The sequence below is a fragment of the Drosophila bipectinata genome, chromosome 2R (genome assembly GCF_030179905.1).
Source record: "Drosophila bipectinata strain 14024-0381.07 chromosome 2R, DbipHiC1v2, whole genome shotgun sequence".
Classification (NCBI taxonomy): Eukaryota; Metazoa; Arthropoda; class Insecta; order Diptera; family Drosophilidae; genus Drosophila; species Drosophila bipectinata.
In genome coordinates, this window is record NC_091737.1 from 10,868,961 (window position 1) to 10,886,250 (window position 17,290).

The 17,290-nt window shown below is 42.8% G+C and overlaps 1 protein-coding gene across 4 annotated transcripts; it reads right to left on the bottom strand.

Annotated features, from left to right (window-relative positions):
* Positions 1-68: 68 nt before the first annotated feature.
* On the bottom strand, positions 69-17,256 carry ckn (CRK like proto-oncogene, adaptor protein). 4 transcript variants are annotated; one of them, XM_017252862.3, is made up of 6 exons: positions 16,626-17,256; positions 6,746-7,748; positions 3,215-3,448; positions 2,837-3,076; positions 2,196-2,672; positions 69-1,893 (listed from the first exon to the last, which is right to left on the bottom strand). In XM_017252862.3, exons 2-6 carry the CDS (start codon positions 7,694-7,696, stop codon positions 1,030-1,032), a joined length of 2,766 nt encoding a protein of 921 aa, XP_017108351.2. In that variant the 5' UTR covers positions 7,697-7,748; positions 16,626-17,256; the 3' UTR covers positions 69-1,029. The 4 variants fall into 4 exon arrangements, with proteins under 4 accessions (XP_017108351.2, XP_017108352.2, XP_017108353.2 ...); XM_017252863.2 differs by lacking the exon at positions 16,626-17,256 and adding an exon at positions 13,792-14,103; XM_017252864.3 differs by lacking the exon at positions 2,837-3,076.
* Positions 17,257-17,290: the final 34 nt, after the last annotated feature.

Here is a 17,290-nt window from a genome sequence, read left to right on the forward strand (position 1 = left end):
TGCGCACCAAACCAATATCAACTGAGCGCCAATAACAGAGAACCAAAATGTAATCACAACTCATAAGGTACATTTCATACTAAAAATTTTTGTATTTATTTAAATTATAAAGAAGGCAATGTAAATGTATACTTCGGAATTCTGTATCTGGTTCAGCATTCATGATCTTTTAAACATAATGTAATTCTCTTATGCGTGCTTAATACAACGCTAATACAAGTTTTATATTTTATATAATGCATCCTTTTTACTTTGTATGGAATAACACTTAATTATACATTCATTTCATATAGTTTGATTTTAGTTCTAATCATAACAAACAAAAAAATGTCTGTGCAGGCAGAATCAATAAACTGGTAAAGTACAAATGAGGGATTTAAGTAATTCATAAATGCAATTTGAAATTGTCTGAAAGATTTTTTAGATAGTAGTTGGTGTCTGATCCTGTTTGTCTTGTGTGTGTGTTTAAGAGTGTGCCGTGTGTGGTTCTCGACTTCCGTTTCCGTTTTGTATAGTATCGAACCACTAAATACTTGTCCATATAAATGATTTTGTTTAAATATTTATTTATATATAGAATTATATATATTTTATGCTATATAATAACTATGCATACTTGCATCTTGCGCTTCATATCCGCTTGCCATCATCGCTTTAGTTGGATATTTTTGTTGTTTATTTTGTAACACTTATATTTTTGGGAATGGGACGAGAGTTTAGGAAAAGTTCAAAAGTATACATGGTTCTTCGAAAGCTTTTCAGTTTTTAGTTTACCTTTTTACTACACATTGTGTATTTGAAAATAAAAAAAATATATATAAAAAGATTACAAAATGATGCTTCTTCCTACGCAGTTGGAACAAAAAATGTAAAAACAAGATCAACTTAAGTTAAAGTACATAAAACATTACAAGACACACCACAAGTTCTACCACAAAATTCAGCTACACTACGATTCTTGTTGTTTGATTGGAGAGTGTTTGTTTGTTGGCTGAGTGCCGGAGGAGACTGGCCTAGGGTCCTCTTCATTCATTCACTGTCGATGTTGAGCCCCACACGCTTCTCCTCCTCGAGCATGGCGTCCAGCTCGTCCGTCAGATTGGCCAGCATGTTGCCGATATCGTTCAGCACATTCACCGAGACCTTTGGCGGCACGCCCGTACTTAAAGCAACACTCGGAGTGGCTGCATCCGGCGAAGTCAACGTCTCATTGGTGGCTCCCGCTGATCCTCCAGCAGCAGCGGCGGCAACAGCAGACGCATCCAGAGTGGGGGAGCGCAGGTGGAGGGCACTCCCGCCACTGGCCGTACTGCCCATGCTTTCACTGCGCGCCAGAGTGGCGTCGTGCAGCGAGCTGGAAGATTTCAGCGAGTGGAACGAGTGCGCAATGTTGGCGATTGTGTTCGTGGAGGAGGAGCTGGAGCTCGAGCTGGAGGAGTGCAGGTGGGCGGGGTGTGGATTGGCCGTACCGCCCTGCAGCTCCTGGCGGTTGAGCAGTCGTTGCTTGATCGTCCCGGTGTTCTCGTTGGCGAACGGTATCGTGTCAATGGAATCAATGCTGGAAGTTGACTTATTGTCGTGGTATTTCTCGCAGTGTATCTCCGCCGTGGTTTGCTGAATAGTGGCGTAGTTTGCATAAATGGGCTGCTGATTGCCACCAGCCCCTGCCGACTGCTGTTGCTGCCAGTGCTGTTGTGCGGCATGTCCATAAAACATGTGCTGCGGCTGCTGTTGTGTCTGCTGCTGTGATCCAGCCTGGGGCTGCACCTGCGTCACCGATCCCGGTGGCACTCCCTCTCCGCTCAGCGTGCGGGAGTTGCGTATGCTGCAGTGACGACGCGGTGGCTCTGGCGCTATCTTCTTCCCAGTCAAAGGACTGCCACTCATATAATTCTGAAAGAAATCAAACGTGTAAGTAAAGGTTCTCTAAGAATATATTTATGGTATGAGGTTGCCTTCTGACTGGGGGTTTGGAAAAGTATTCATTATCAATAAATAGTTCACAAATATTGCGTCAAACTCATGTTTAATGGGCTTGTTTTTATGACAATTATAATTATATTTTATTGTTCATTTAACTCTAGCCCTTATCTGACCTTTAGAAAACAAAAATCAAGGTCGATTTGTGAATTTTTCCATTACTAACATAACCCTTTAGATGTGGCAAGCATCACACTAGACTGAAGGACATTTACCGCTCCTCCCTCGCCACCAGTGGCTGCTCCGTACTCTGCCGCCGCCGCCGCATTCATGTAGTGATGGTGCTCCAGCGGTGGCATCGTATTCAGTACCGCCCTCTGCAGGATTCCCCGCTGCTGGCGGGGCAGCGTGCCACCGCCCTCCTGGTCATAGAGCAGCTCCCGCGTAGCATCGTTGGTGGGTGTAATGTCGCCGTCGTCGTAGGATCGCCGCCAAGCCATGGCGGCTGCATTGCTGCCCAGGAGGCGGGCGGCCGCAGCCTGCTGCTGTTGTTGTTGCAGGAGCTGTTGGTGATGGTGTTGCTGTTGCAGAGTGGCAGCAGCTGCCATGGCCGCGGCCGCCGCCGCCGTTGTGGGCGGACCGAAGTGGCCGTAGTCAGTGGTCGTGTAATGGCTGAAGGTCAGATGGCTGCGCGTGCTGTTGTCGTGGATGTCCTCCAGCGATTCCAGGCTCTTGCCGCGTGGCTGGCGCACCTGCACAAAATAATTACCAAGTTAGTGCTAAGCTCTATATATTTTTTGCAACAAAAACTTAGTTTAAAAGTTTGAAAGTTAAGTTTAAGAAAAAATTAAGAAAACATGAGCGTGCTCTTGAAAGTTCAAGGTTAAGGGTACTTCTGGTAAGGACCCATGCCCACCTTAATGAGCACCACATCGTTGCCGGAGCAGCACTCGTGGTTGCTGCCCGTGCAGTAGTAGGCATCTCCTCCATTGCTGAGACTGCTATTTAAGCAACTACTTCCAGCTGGGGCAGTGGCATTAAGGACACTGCTGGTGGCATAGATTTTCGTGTCGTCCCAAGAGACGCGCGCGGTTGGCACATAGGATGGCGTACTGGGTATGGGCACATTGAATTGCCATGGCTTCCTCTGGTACTCCTGGTGGTGGTACGTCATCACAAACAAAGGAAATCATACAAAAAAAAGACAGGAAATAACGAAAACCAAATTAGGTTAAAATTATAAAATAAAAACTTAAAGAAAAGTGGATAAAAGGATCTAGTGTCTAGTTCTTACCTGCTGCTGGTAGGCATTGGCGCCGCCTGGATTCCACTTGCCACTAATGATGTCCTTAACTCGCTTAATGGCCAGCAGGATCTTCTTCTGATGGCCCAGCTTGACAATGCCAATGTCCTCGAGATCCTCCCAAGTCACTTGGGTTACGTCGCGCACCGTTTTGTAGTTCTGCTCCAGTAACGGCTGGATGTACTCCTCCAGACGCAACAGCTGAAGCCATTCCTCGATCGAGCCCTGTCAATGGGAAACGTCATTATCATTATAATTATCATAAAAGTTGATTGGATTCCGGGTGGAATCATTAGGCTGGCTAATCGCATTTGATTCATGTCATAGACATAGAGATCAGGCCTGACTACAAATTGTCCATGAACTAGTTCAGACCCCGACTGATACGAGGGAGTATATACATACATACTTATATGGATGTGGATGGGTTACATGTGGCTGCTCTGCTGTTTTCCCAGCTCTAATCAGTTGTAATTGATAAGATATGACATAAATCGCGTCAAAGCACTGCCATAAAGAGACGAAAAAAAAGCCAAAACTCGTTGTTGTCGTCATTAAACGGTGGCAGCCTGGGACCCGACTTGCAACCAAATGGGTCTCTACACTCCCCACTTATTGAGAAAAAAGAAACCGGCAAGGAAAACCCATACCCATACCATACATGATGTGTTAATCAGTGGAGCGTCTTTTTTGGCTAAATTGCTTATGATTTCAATTTAATTAAACGCCTTGTCGGCTGCGAAATGGGAGGTGATTGCTCGAGGAGGCCTTTTCCTATGAAGGCCTTTGATTCAAATAACCTTTTACCCTTTGCTGTCTTTAGAGAGCTCTCCACTCGAATGGGTCTTCAGTCGAATGTCACACCAAAACAATTATCATCTATAGTGACTCTACAAGTCCATATGCTAATCGAAATCCTCCAACCATCCAAAGAGAAGATCTCTAACAGGCACGACACATATTTTCATAAAACTTTAACAAAATATTTATCTAAATAACAATTTTGTTTTTGGGTTTTCTGGTGGTGTGGCTTTGGTATTGGCTTCTCCGAAATCCATTAGCAGGTAGCATATGGTATGACACTAAACAGCAGCGGCAGCCATCATTAGAGCCAGGCGGAAAACAGGTTTTTTTTTCGAGAAACTCCGTATGTACCTCAGAAAAAAAAAAATAAAAACTAAAATAAAATAAAATAAAAAGTGAGTGCTACATTTTGAGAATCGAGTCTCCTAACGGGGCCCGGCTTATAAACAACTTCAGCACCTTATGACCCTCAAGGTCGTTCGTTGATTGCGGTTTCTGTTCGGAAACTGAGACTCTCCGGCTTTTAATAACTTTTTCCTTCCCGAACTGGGTACTGTCTTGCTTCTCTGGTATTTCGTTTTACTTCCTTTTTCGTTGCGATAAAGATATAGATGGGTTTTTTTTTTGCGAAAAAAAAAAAGAAAAGAAAGCTGAGAGGCTGCAGAATGTTGGCTAATGAGGGTACCCCGCCCCCAACACCTTGTTGGCCGCCTCTTGACTGATTGCCGGAGAGTAGCGCTATGGGTGATGTAAGTGACTGACACTGGTACTGGTACTGGTACTGGTATGGAGGTGTACATATATACCTACAAGTACCTCCAACCACACCCCAAAGACAAAGAGTACCTATGCCCGAGATCAACAAATATCGAATGGAGCGATAAAAACAAGTACATTGAGAAAAAAATCAATAAAAGTTATGAAATAAAATATAAAAGATATATTTGAGCCTTAAAAGAGAAATATTTAGACCTTCCTAAGACCCTAAAGGGATGTTAGCTATATCCCTTGGCTGATGATACCCAATTTTGAACAGTGCATGGAAGGTAACTCGACCAGAAAACTTGGCAAACTTGCGAAAACAGTCACGGTTCCTTATATAAACAAAAGAGCCCAGCAAAATTCTCCACAGCTAGTAAAATATTATGGCGCATTTTTCAGTTGAAACACAAAACCGTGAGTATATAACAATAAAAAATAAAAAATAAAAAAAAACCAAAAAAAACCAAAGCTGAGGTCATTTCTGAATTTGAAAAATTGCAGCTCTGAATATCTGAAAAGTATAGCAAATCGGAGGTTCAAAGAAAAATAGACTAGTAATTAACTGAAATCGAGTGGAATGTGGCTCCAAAAGCCCGAGAGTTCGATATATATGATCGATAAATACGATAAACGTGGCTAATGATATTTTATGTAAGCTATGCTGCCAGCAGGTGGGTTGCCTTTGAAAGCCAGTGGGTGGGTGGGGTCCGATCCAAATGAATCACTTGCAACTGCAGTTCGTGGCCCGAATGGGTGTTAATCGGTCTTGGAATGCGTCTCGTGGTTGCTTCAAAATTAATGTTAATTTATGGAAGCCGTTTTTGTTGAAGTTCGTTTCCAAGCTAGTGGTCAAGTTTTTGGTCAAGATTTCGAGGGCGACTTGAAAGCGCTGTTTTACATTCAAACGTGAAATGCATAACGATAAGATACAGTTGGCTGCACTTTGTAAGTCACGTACGATTCTACAAATTTTTAAGGTAATGGTGACTAAGTAAGATAAACCCCCGATTTGTGAAGCGGAAGTTGGAGAGGTATGAGAAATGTTCTACTACAGGTATCTATATACTCTTAAATTAAGCTAAATACTCCTTAGTTTATTCACCTCCATATCCATTCATTGAAACTCTTTATTCGGATGGCAATTCTAACTCTGATCTCATTCATCTGGAACCTTGATCTGTCCCATCGATTGGCTAATGATCGGCTTCGATCTGGCCGGCAATTATCCGCCATGGAGCAGGTGCCCGATGGACGATTCCGATTTCAAGTTCATTTCAAGCTTCGGCTTCGACTTTTAATTTTTATTTATTTTCTCAGCTCGCCGTCTTTTTAATGAATTGTTGATGGGAATTAATGTGCGCATATTAAATGAAATTCTTTCATTAACAATAAACTAAAAAAAAAAAAAATAAACTGCTGACGGCGTTTTTTTATGTTCTCCTTTTCTCTTTCGCACTTCGGATGGGAAACAAGTTTATTTCTTTGCTTCTCACTGTTTTTTATGCTTTTTGCAAATGCTTTTTTAATGAAAATATAAAAGATAAGCTGGTAACTAAACAAGCAAATAGCGGAAAGACAGGGTCCCAGATAAATATACAGAGATATATAAAGAGAAAGAGCCGATGGGGTGTTGCCGGCCACAATTAATGCCAATATGGCAATTTGCCAACTGAAACAGCTCCCTGGGAGTTAGTATGTGTGCTAACAGTGACTAAGTTAGTGGGTCTACGTGATCGCCAGTTTAAGCCGAGAGACGATACAACTTTCTTCGCAAAAGATTTAAACCTCTGAGCTTATCGAACGAATAACTCTTGAGATTACCATTAAAGTTAAAGGTAAATCATGATAACGAGTCTCCCCTGTACTATACTATACTGCATCACGAGGTGAACTGGTTCTGGAGCTGATTAGATAGTCATATATGGCATACTATAGACATAGTTCCTATGAACTCACCGGCACAAAGTGCGGCAGATTGTCCAGAACCTGCAGCTTGTCGATGCGCTGCTTGATCCGCTCCCGATGATGCGGATTCTTAATGCCAATGGCCGTGAGATCCTCGGGCGTCATCCTGGCAATGGTCGGCAGATCGTAGCCGGCGGCGATGAAAAGCTGCGCATACTCCTCGTGCTTCATCTCCAGGAGCCAGTCGATGATGAGCTCGTCGTTGCGCTGCCGGTCCACGCTTCCAATCGAGCAGGAGCTGACGGAGCTGCAGCGCGGCGAGGAGAGGGGCGCCCGAATGGAAGCACCCGACGAGGACACCCCCGTCAGGTAGGAGGAGGCCCGGCCGGAATCCAAGCTGGCGGTGCTGTGACGCGAGCCGGAGCCCGCAGAGCCCGACGACGATCCGGGCGAGTCGCGGCCCGGGGACTGGGTTAGGTCGATGCCCTGGTCCTCTTGCAGGGCCAGCTGCTGGTGGTAGTAGACCGCCGCCTTGTGGGTCAGCGGCTCGCGCAGAGTGGCACAGAAAACGGGCGGTGGCGGCACCATGGGCACAGCCGTCTTCCCAGCCGGGGCAGCTCCTCCACTTGCAGCTGCGCCGGGAACTGCACCCGCCGCAGATGGCGCTGCTCCTGGCGAGCCCTGGACTTCGTCCTTGAGGCGCAGGGCCACGCTGGTCTCGCGCGGCAAGTTGAAACCGCCCTCCTCCAGCGAGGGCGACGATACCATGCTGCTCCCGCTCATGCTGATGCCATCATCCGCCTGATTCTGGTGATGGCGCAGTGGACCGCTTAGCCGGTAGAGTGGTATCAGCGGCTGGTGGTTCGGGTGATGGTGGTGCTGCAGTGGCTGCTGGCTATGATGGTGGAGGAGTGTCTCCTGTGGCGTGTCCCCTGGTATCGTTGGCGGTTGCACCTTCTTAGCCAGTGCGGTGGTTGCATGCGGCTTCAGCGATCGATGCATGTTGCTGACGGGCCTCCACTGGCCGCCGGGGCCGTATTTTCTTGTCCGACTCCTGTTCGAAAAAAAAGAAAAAGAAATAAACAGAAACGACGATGAGTGACTGCTGTGGGATAGAAATGTGGACGCCAGATGTGTGTCCCAGAAAGCGAGAAATCTGCATAATTGGCCAGAGTCGCAGTTATAGACCGTTTTTGATGTTTGGGTCTAAAAATAGGGCCCGGAGGCAATGTTTACATGGCGATGTCGAGTCAATAAACTGAGCTATGGGTTCTCCAGTTTCCTCCTCCCAGAGACCTATGTAGCTGGCAGTCCTCCCTCCTTCTTAATAAACTCCCCCTCCACCCCCAGCATCGTATTACACTTTTCATTCACAAAAATTTGTGGTGCTCTCTAGTGGAGACTTCAGAGTACCCTGTACTTCTCTAGACTTTTAGATTTTTTATTAAATAATTTTAAATTAAAATAAAAAATAGATATAGTAAGTATTTCTTAATTAAAATAAGAAATACTAATACTAAGTAAATACTTTCCTTAAAACTATCTCAACTATTCTGCCCAAAATACCCCAGATGCTCCAAAAACAAACACACCCATAGACGAGTCTTAGCGGAGAACTAGAACATGGTGGGGGCAAGAGATGGCACGAGGCCCTGAGAAAGAGACAGGGCGAGACCAGAGCAAGAGACAGGGCGAGACCCGGCGAAAGGGCGAGGGCGAGGGCTTTCTGGCAGTGGCACGAGCTGTGTCAAAGTTCGTTGACTGCATGTTGTGGTTTGGGGGACAAGCGGCGAGAAGCGAGGGGCGTGGCAAGGGGCGAAGCTGCTTATGGCCGTCTGTCTAGTCGGCAGCGTCATAATACACTCGAAAAATGCACGGGCAGACCTCGGGCAGAGCCGGCTGGCCAAATCTGGCGAAAAGTCACGAACCAGCCCCTCAACATGTCATTAACGGGGCATGCCACCGATTTACGGGGAAGTGATTTACAAAAAAAAAAACAGTGGCAATTACACTACAAAGTATTCAAAAATGCACTTTGAGAAAATATTAGAGCTCTGCATGCCACACTCCTGCCCCTGCCTGCCACCATTATTGACCGACGTGGACACCTGTTCGATTGAAAGCCCGGCGAGTGCAGACTCCAGGTGTCATAATCCGAGAGAGTTGGTGCGTGGGTGTGCGCATACCTCAGAGTGTGTGTATGTGTGTGTGTGTGTTGCAGGAAAACGCATATAACGGTAGCAGTAGTAATTCTCATTTACCAGCCTGGCCGGCCGGACCTGCCGATTGCCGCTTGCCTGCGTTTTTTAATGAATTTTTATGTATGCGACTTATCAGGGGGGGTGAGGAGGAAGGGGCTGCAATCCGAAAACCGAAAACTGCAACCGGAATATTTTTGCTGCAAAAAAGAGAGTAATCTCTCCAAAGAGAGAGTTCCCAGCTGGGGAGAGTGAGAGTAAGAGAGACCGGGAGCGGCAACTCTGGAGTAGTAGGGTAGTATATCAACTGCAGTGCCGAATGTGGGTTGCGGTTTTTGTTGTTCTTGTACTCTTCTGGCCGCCCACACACAACGCTCCCCCCTCTCTTTGGGTGCACCGCCCGCGGATAACCAACCAACCACCCACCCACCTAACTATCTACCCACCAGATGTTGTTGAACCGTTATATGCGGCCGGCATTGCAGTTTCTTTCAAAAATGTTGTCTTTTTTTGTTGTTATTGTTGTTGTTGTTGTCTTGCACCCCCGGTTCTGTGTTATTCCATTTTTATGAGTTACCATTGTTGTTAGGAGCTGTAAGTTTAATTGCAAACATGGCCAACAGGCGCACCCCCAATCACTTAGAGAGGGGGGTTAGACCATTATAGGAATTATTTAAAAAAAAAATTAAGAAAATTTGACTTATTTGTGTATATATTAAAATGTAGAGTAGAGTGTAGAATTTTACACAAAAACTGTTAATTTTTTAAGACCTGTATTGACAACCCTGTTTTCTCTCAGTGCCTCCTGCCTGTTGTGGGCGGTGAGTAATCATAATGAGCATAACACTTGCTTTGTCTAACCATATATCCAGCTTTTGGCTTCAAAAATGTTTATATAAAATCGAAATCAATTTCAAATCCATTCAGCGATTTCCCCCATGACGAGGCTTCACTGTGGGCAGCAGCATAAAAACTGATTGGAAATGCAATTGGAGGCCTGGGACCTTACTGGGTGTTTGGAGCAATAAAGCATAAGTACAAAGGGGAAGTATAGTAGTTAGGGGGGGGCGCGGAGGTCTCGGGAAACAGGCTGAAAGATTTATTGATTGTCACACACACACACACACTACACACATGTATCAATACATGTATAGGCCGTAACAATGAAGCGGAGTTGCGGTTTTGAAGTTGGCAGCAAAAACGCTGAGCAACTAAAAATAATTATGGTTACACCAGGGCCCTCAACACACACACACACACATACATAGTCACTGATAAAAAGAGAGAGAGAGAGAAAGATGAATGAGCTAGAAAGCTTTGATGGAAGACCCTGCTTATAGGACTTTTTGGACATTTCTTTCGTTTTTAAAGAAATCCTTAGTTTTTTTTAAACTTTTTCTTTAAAATTTCCTTTTAACTCTATGAAATACAAGTTGTAGAGAAAGTTCATCAAGTTTCAAGAAGTCTTAGTCTTTGATACCCATTCCAGCTTTATCTCTTGGAACCACCATGGTCTTTTCAACACCTTCGTCTTTTCTAATCTGATTCGTATCCATCGAATGACAACCGAAAAGTGTATTTAATCTTCGCTTTATAGTTTCCCCCCCTATTTAGTGTCTCTGTCGCTCTGTCGAGGGCCGTTAAAGTTTACTGGCATGAGTAATCAGCCAAATGGAGCGCAATAAAATGGCAAACGGTAACACGGCCAATCTATCACAAGCCTGGCCACCAGCCTGACCAGCCAAACCACCCCCATATACGGCTATATATGACAGTCTATCCTAACCGATATACTATGTATACTACCACCAGGCAGGAGGTCCGGACCGGGCCGGGTGGGGCATCAAATGAGGCGCATCTCAATCTCATGTTTATTAACGCTGATCAACAGTCTGTGCTCGAATGTGTGTGCTGGTGTCATTAAGCCAGATAGATAAAGGAAGGCCCCCCACTCCCCCCCTTGAGGTCCACCCCACTTTCTGGCCTCAACACTTCATTATTGACAACAAAAGGTTGCTCGACTCGGCTCTGTATTTATCAGCTGCGGGTGCTTTGCATATGACATCTTCTTTATTTTTTTCTCTTCACTCTTTCACTCGCTTTGTGGTTGTCTTTTTTTATCCAACTGTCCCTTATTTCCTTGTTTTTTTGTTGTTTTTTTTTTGTATTTATTTGCCCGATATGCATTGGGCCAAAACTTTTGTGGTACTTGGTTTTTTGTGTTTACCACGCCCCGAGTCGAGCCACCACTCTTGAGTAAAAAAGGTCTTTGTAGTCTTGCCAGAATATTGGAAGAAAGCTACAGATGCACTGGAAGAAATGTGTTTAGGAGGGAGTATTTTTAAGGTTCTTTTATATAAGGATATATATGGTCTATAAAGTAGTACAATATTGTAAGGAAAAAGTATCTCGAAAGTGAGATATTTTCAAGAGACTCTGGCTGCAGCAACTTTATTAAAGCTATCTGGTACCTTTGAGATATTTTTAAGATACTCTTGTCTATTTTAAAGATACTTTTCTTAGAGCTTTAAGAGCCGAGTTAAGGCCTGTAGAGTACTGTAATCTTTCTAAAGAAAAGGTATCTCATAAGTGAGATATTTTCAAGAACTCTGGAAGTACTTTGAGATACATATTTTTAAGATACATATTTGTATCTATTTGAAAGATACGTTTATTAGTACATGGTTCTATAAAGTCCTACAATTTTTCTAAGGCAAAAGTATCTCAAAAGTGAGATATTTTAAAGAACTATGTATGTAAGTTTATCTTGTATCTTTAAGATATTTGTATCTATTTTAAAGATACTTTTAATAAGATTAGTATCTGGTTCTGGTCTATAAAATACTACAATATTCGAAGGAAAAAGTCTCTTGAAAGATATTTTTATTTGAGAGATATTTTAATAAAAACTGCTATTAACTTTATTAAAGCTATTTAGTATCTTTAAGATACATATTTTTTAAATACTTTTTTCTATTTTAAAGATAATTTTATTAGAGATTTTAGTGTCTGGCTTCGGTCAATAAGTTACTACAATATTCCAAGGAATAAGTATCTCAAAAGTGAGATATTTTCAAGAACTCCAGTAGTAAGTTTATCTTGTCTTTTGAAGATATTTTTGTCCATTTCAAAGATACATTTATTATAAATTTCAGTGCCTTGTTTAGGTTTATAAAGTACTACTATAAAGTAATATTCTAAGGAACGAAAAGTATCTTAAAGGTGATATATTTTTTAGGTCTATCTTGTCTCCATAAGATTCCCCTTTTCTAGTCATTATTACAATACTTTTCCCTCAGTGCCTCCAACTATCACCACCGTGGAGCGAAAACAACCAACAACTGCACAAAAGATGGTGTCGATGATGCTGCCTACTTGCCTCTGCCTCCGCCACTGCCGCTGCCACAGTGCCCCCTCTCTCTCTCTCTCTCTCGCAACCAAAGACACTGTCGATAGCTGGAGATGTTGATCTTGCAACTCTGGCAACAATAAATGGCCAGCGGCAGCCAAAACTTGTTTTGCCTGTAAAAGGGAGTTGCTCTGCTCCGCCGATGCAGTTGCTCCTCGGTGTCTCTGCATTGTCTCTGCGTTTTGTTTCAGGTTTCAGGCAAACGACAAGAACATAACAGCTATATGAAGTATGAAGATACCCTGTAGAAGATACTATAGACTTTAGCAAAGCAATTACATTTCAATTATAAGGACTTTGTCTCGAGAAAGTTGAGAAACTAAATTACTCTAATTGGTGTAATTAAATTGCCGTTTCAGTTAGTCCTTTGACTTGGTAGATCTCTGACTATCTACGACTATGAATAAAAGATGTCCTAATGGAAACCCAAATCAATACCAATACCAATACCAAAATTGTCAATGGCCCGTCATGACCACATGTTTGATTTGGAATGGCCAAATTAGGAGAACCACCACCACTACCACCATTACCCACCCCGTTCTGGGTTAGTCCGCTCCAAATTCCTTGCAAAAACCCGATATACCCCGGGAGTACCCTTTTATGGATGAGGAGGAGAAGGAGCGGCTGGAGCTCGTAGGAGGCTAAATGCACCACTGGAAGATGTGTCAAAAGTGTGGGCGGGCGGGAATACAGACTGTACAGGCGGACAGACGGACAGTTGGACTGGCGGACGGATAACTTACGTGCAGTTTAACGGTTAATGCAAACGAAGACGACAACCAATGCGCTGCGTTGCGCATATGGTACGAGCAGCAACAACAATAACAACAACAACAACAAATCAAGAGACAGACCAAATACGGCGGACTGGCAGGCACGTATAGAAATACTCGTACTCGTACCATCGTTTCCTTGGCCAGCAGTACTTCTTTTTTTGGTCAAGAAGAAAGGGGCAAGAAGGGGCAAGAAAGGGGGCAAGAGCGAAGCGAACAAGTTGTAAGGCGAGCAATGAGTGCAGACAAAGGTTACACTGCAAAAAAAAAAGACTTGCAACTTGATAATAGAACCTATATCTTAAAGGTTCCTGGATTTAAGCAAATCTTTCAAGGAAGTACTGTTAGTTTCTTATAAAGACCCTTCTTCAAACCCTCTATACCAAAATGAAGCTCCATATATTTCATTCTTCTTCAGTTACAGTTAGTTTCTTCTTCAAAAAAAGCAGGCGGGGGAGGTGTAGAAAGGGAGTGAAAGACAGAGACATGAATAATGGAGCGTTTACAGCTACATTGAACTTTTGAAGATTTTTCTTTTTTGAAGCACTTGCCTCTTGCCTCGCCCCACAACCGCCCACCGCCGAAAAAAAAGCGTATGCGGCTTACTACTACGCACACACACACCAATGCATAGCACATATACACACACACACACGCACATACACATGCGTAGGCTTTTTCGCGAAACAACTGTGCGAAAAATATGAAAATTACCATTTTTAGAAGCTGATTCTCCCACCGATTCTCACAAATCCCTTCGATGGGCACTCGAAATGGGCATTAGGACTCGATTTCACTTGAATACCAATTGATTTTTCATATGAAAATTCTGTGCAAAAATTTCTTTTTGGCCAACACCAATACACTCATAAAACACACAAACACACACGGACGCGAGCGTATACCGAGCAGAAAAGCTGCTGCCTTTTGGCTCTTGTATAGTTGGTGTTGTTGTTGTTGTAGGTGGCAAGGAGAGAACGAACGAACGGAACGTAGCGACGACGACCGCAAGCCAAAGCGTATTGAAACGCGGCTCCAGCATTCGGTTTAAGCCAGGTCCGTGGCGGAAAATCGGAGTCGTCCATAGGTCCTCCAACTTCCAGCTCGCGAGAGAGAGAGAGAGAGGCTCTGGAGAGCGAATGCGCAACTTGTTTGTGGCACTGTCTCTCTCTCTCTGGGGGCTAGAGAGAATCGCCTCCAATTTTGTCTGCGGCCTGACGGGCCAATTTGTTGCAATTGAAACAATAACAATTCCACAGGGCAATTTGTTCGGGCCTGGCAAATTAGTTAGTTAATAAATGAAAGAAAGCCAGAGCCAGAGCCATAGCCAGAGCCAGGGCCTCGAGAAGAAATGGGAAAGCGAAGCTTCGATGAGGAGGGCCGGCCAGCAGGGACTATTCACTTAAGTGGTTGCCGTGGCAACTATGGAAATGCATTCCTGACAGTGGCTAGAGATACTTGAACTATCAGATACAATATCTTAGTATGTAAAAGATTTAAAAAAAAGTATAAATACTATATCTATGATTTTATTTATAAAATTTTAAAATTTATTAAAAATATTAGTACTTTACTATATTTCCTCCACTTATAACCCAACTATCCCCACTGTACCTCGAATGCCACACAAAAGACAAACAAACCAAAGCACACACACACACACTCACTCAAAGCCAGCACAACCACTTTTCATGCCGCACAAGCCAATAAGAGAAATAGAGAGTCCCACAGAGAGAGAGAGAGCTCCCCAAGCCAAAAAAAAAAAAAGTCTCCATCTCTAGCTCCACATCGAGTTGCGGCAACTCTACTTCAGATACGCGCAGATGCGTCGCTCTCTCTCTCATCGGCTCTCGCTGTAATCTCTTATTGGAGCCATTACCCCCCACCCTGCCGCCCGACCATAATTCTAACACTTCATTGGAGCAGGCTCGTTGCGACAACGACTTCGAGTTATTCGATTCCCACACAAATCTCGGCGTGACGACATCAAATCGACGGGATAAAAACGACATCAGTTCGCGCGGGCTTATGTCGTTTTAAAAGGGAAATAGGAAAAAATTAAAGATATGTTTTTACTTTTTTTTTTATTTAAATAAAAATATTTAAGTAAAGAAAATTAGTAAATATTTAATAGTTAAATCTTTATTGTTGGACTGTAATTTTCCATAGTTTATTTAATATTTGAATTTATTTTAAAGTTCAGTAGGGTTCTTAAAAAAAAACTAATAGTTTTGCAATTTTTACCCTGATAAAAGTATTATTATCTTAATATATTATTATATTTAATAGAATTGCATAATAGTATAAAGTTTTCGGCATATTTGGTTCTAATGTTGAAGTGTTTTATTATTAATATCTAACTTCTATGAATTTTAGATCGATGCTGGATCATCTGAACTCTAAAAATCAAAATTATATTGCTAGATAATTGATTTTCTTAAATAACACTGGAAGGGTTTTAAAAAATTTTAATTCTTCAATTTTGGGCGGCAGTTTTAAACAAAATATTATATGATTTTCAAAAAATATCAGGCTTTTTGACAAAGAAAGTCAAGTTTTTGTAATAAACTAAGTTTTGACTTCATTTTTATCAAGTAGTAAGTAGTCTCGAAGCTATGATGATCTTAATGGTGAAAACTTACTATAAAAAAAACTTAATAATTAACTAACTAAATTCCAATTTAGGCCCAATATTTTTGAGATTTTAGACAATTTTAATTTAAAACCATTTTAATTTTATTAAAATATTTTATTTAACATTTTATTTTAAATGTTAAAAACCCTATATTTTCGTAAAAACGACATAGACTCTTTAGAGCCTTGGTGCTGGCCAAGTTAATGTCCACAAATCTCAGTATAGCTCGCCCTCGCTTGCTCTCTCGCCCGCTTGCTCTCCCCCATCTTTCTCCCTACCCCCCCATCAACCGTTTCATTATGGCAAGTGAGTTATGGGAGTTTTGATGGTGTGCGAGTGTGTGCTGCGCTTTCTATTGATTTATATGAGTTTTATGGCGCAATCTGAGCCGCTCCAACAACAGGGTGGAAAGAAGAAGAAGAACCTGCAACGCGCCCTGCATTTTGAATTAAAAAACAAGACAAAGCGGAGCATTTAAACGGAATAAATTATGCAAAAAAAAAAATATAATAAAAAATAAAATAAAAGCAAACATCTATTAAAATACTCCCCCGCTTCTCACGGCAGCCAGAGTTGTCACGCGTCCAAATCCCACTGCGTTGCACTCGAGCATGACGCGCCAAGAGGCCCCAGACACGTGTTGGTTTTATTAATTACATAAGCCCGGTTGCTGCAGCTGCAGTTTGGTATTGTTTTCGGCCCTTTCGCTTCTCTTTCTGCCACGGAAACCCAATTTCCTGCAGATGCTGAAGATGCCGCAAAATGAAATACACCAACAGCTGGCAACCCTCGCCGAGTGACAGATGGCGCAGCCAGCGCAGGCAGCGACGTCGGCAGCGCAGGACGAAGCGGCACCAAAACAAAAACACCGAAAAGATGCCGCCGCTTCACATTAATTAGTAAAAACACTTACTTTTCAATTAAAGCCAACTATTCTCCAACTTGTTGGACGCTCGAATGCTTCTCCAGATCTTGGGGCTGAACAAATCACATTAATTACGAGGAGAACAACGAAAGCTGGCGTACGGGGCACAGCCGAATATGTAAACAATGTAAAATTGTGCCAGGCTCGTAACTGTTGTTGTCGCTTAATGAATTTCACGTTTTTTATGGCATTTTCCACACAAACACAGCGCGGGGACAAACAAACAACAAGACACAAGAGACGACGCACACAGGTCAACGTTGTTTGTCTTTATTTTATGTCTGCGGCGCGCGAGTGAAACATAAAAAACCAGATTAATTTCGTAGCAGCCGAAAGGTTGTCTTTTTTGGTTTCTTTTAAGCTGTGCTTCTTGCGCAGTTGTTGTTTCTGCTGCTCATAATTGTTACCAGCGCCGCCGCCATTTTTTTAATAACTTTTTTTCAACTTTAGCATTTTTACTTTATTTTTTCAATTTGTTTTAATTAAGGGTTCACTTTCTTGATTTATTTTGTGTTTTTAATTTTTGAATTATTGCCCGACTGCCGCTTTTTCCGACGGAAACCGAGTTCGAAAGAGCTGTTTTTCCGAAACACAACCGCTCGCGTCTATTTTCTCAGAAATTTTGTTTGCATTGAAATTAGTGTGGCCAGAGT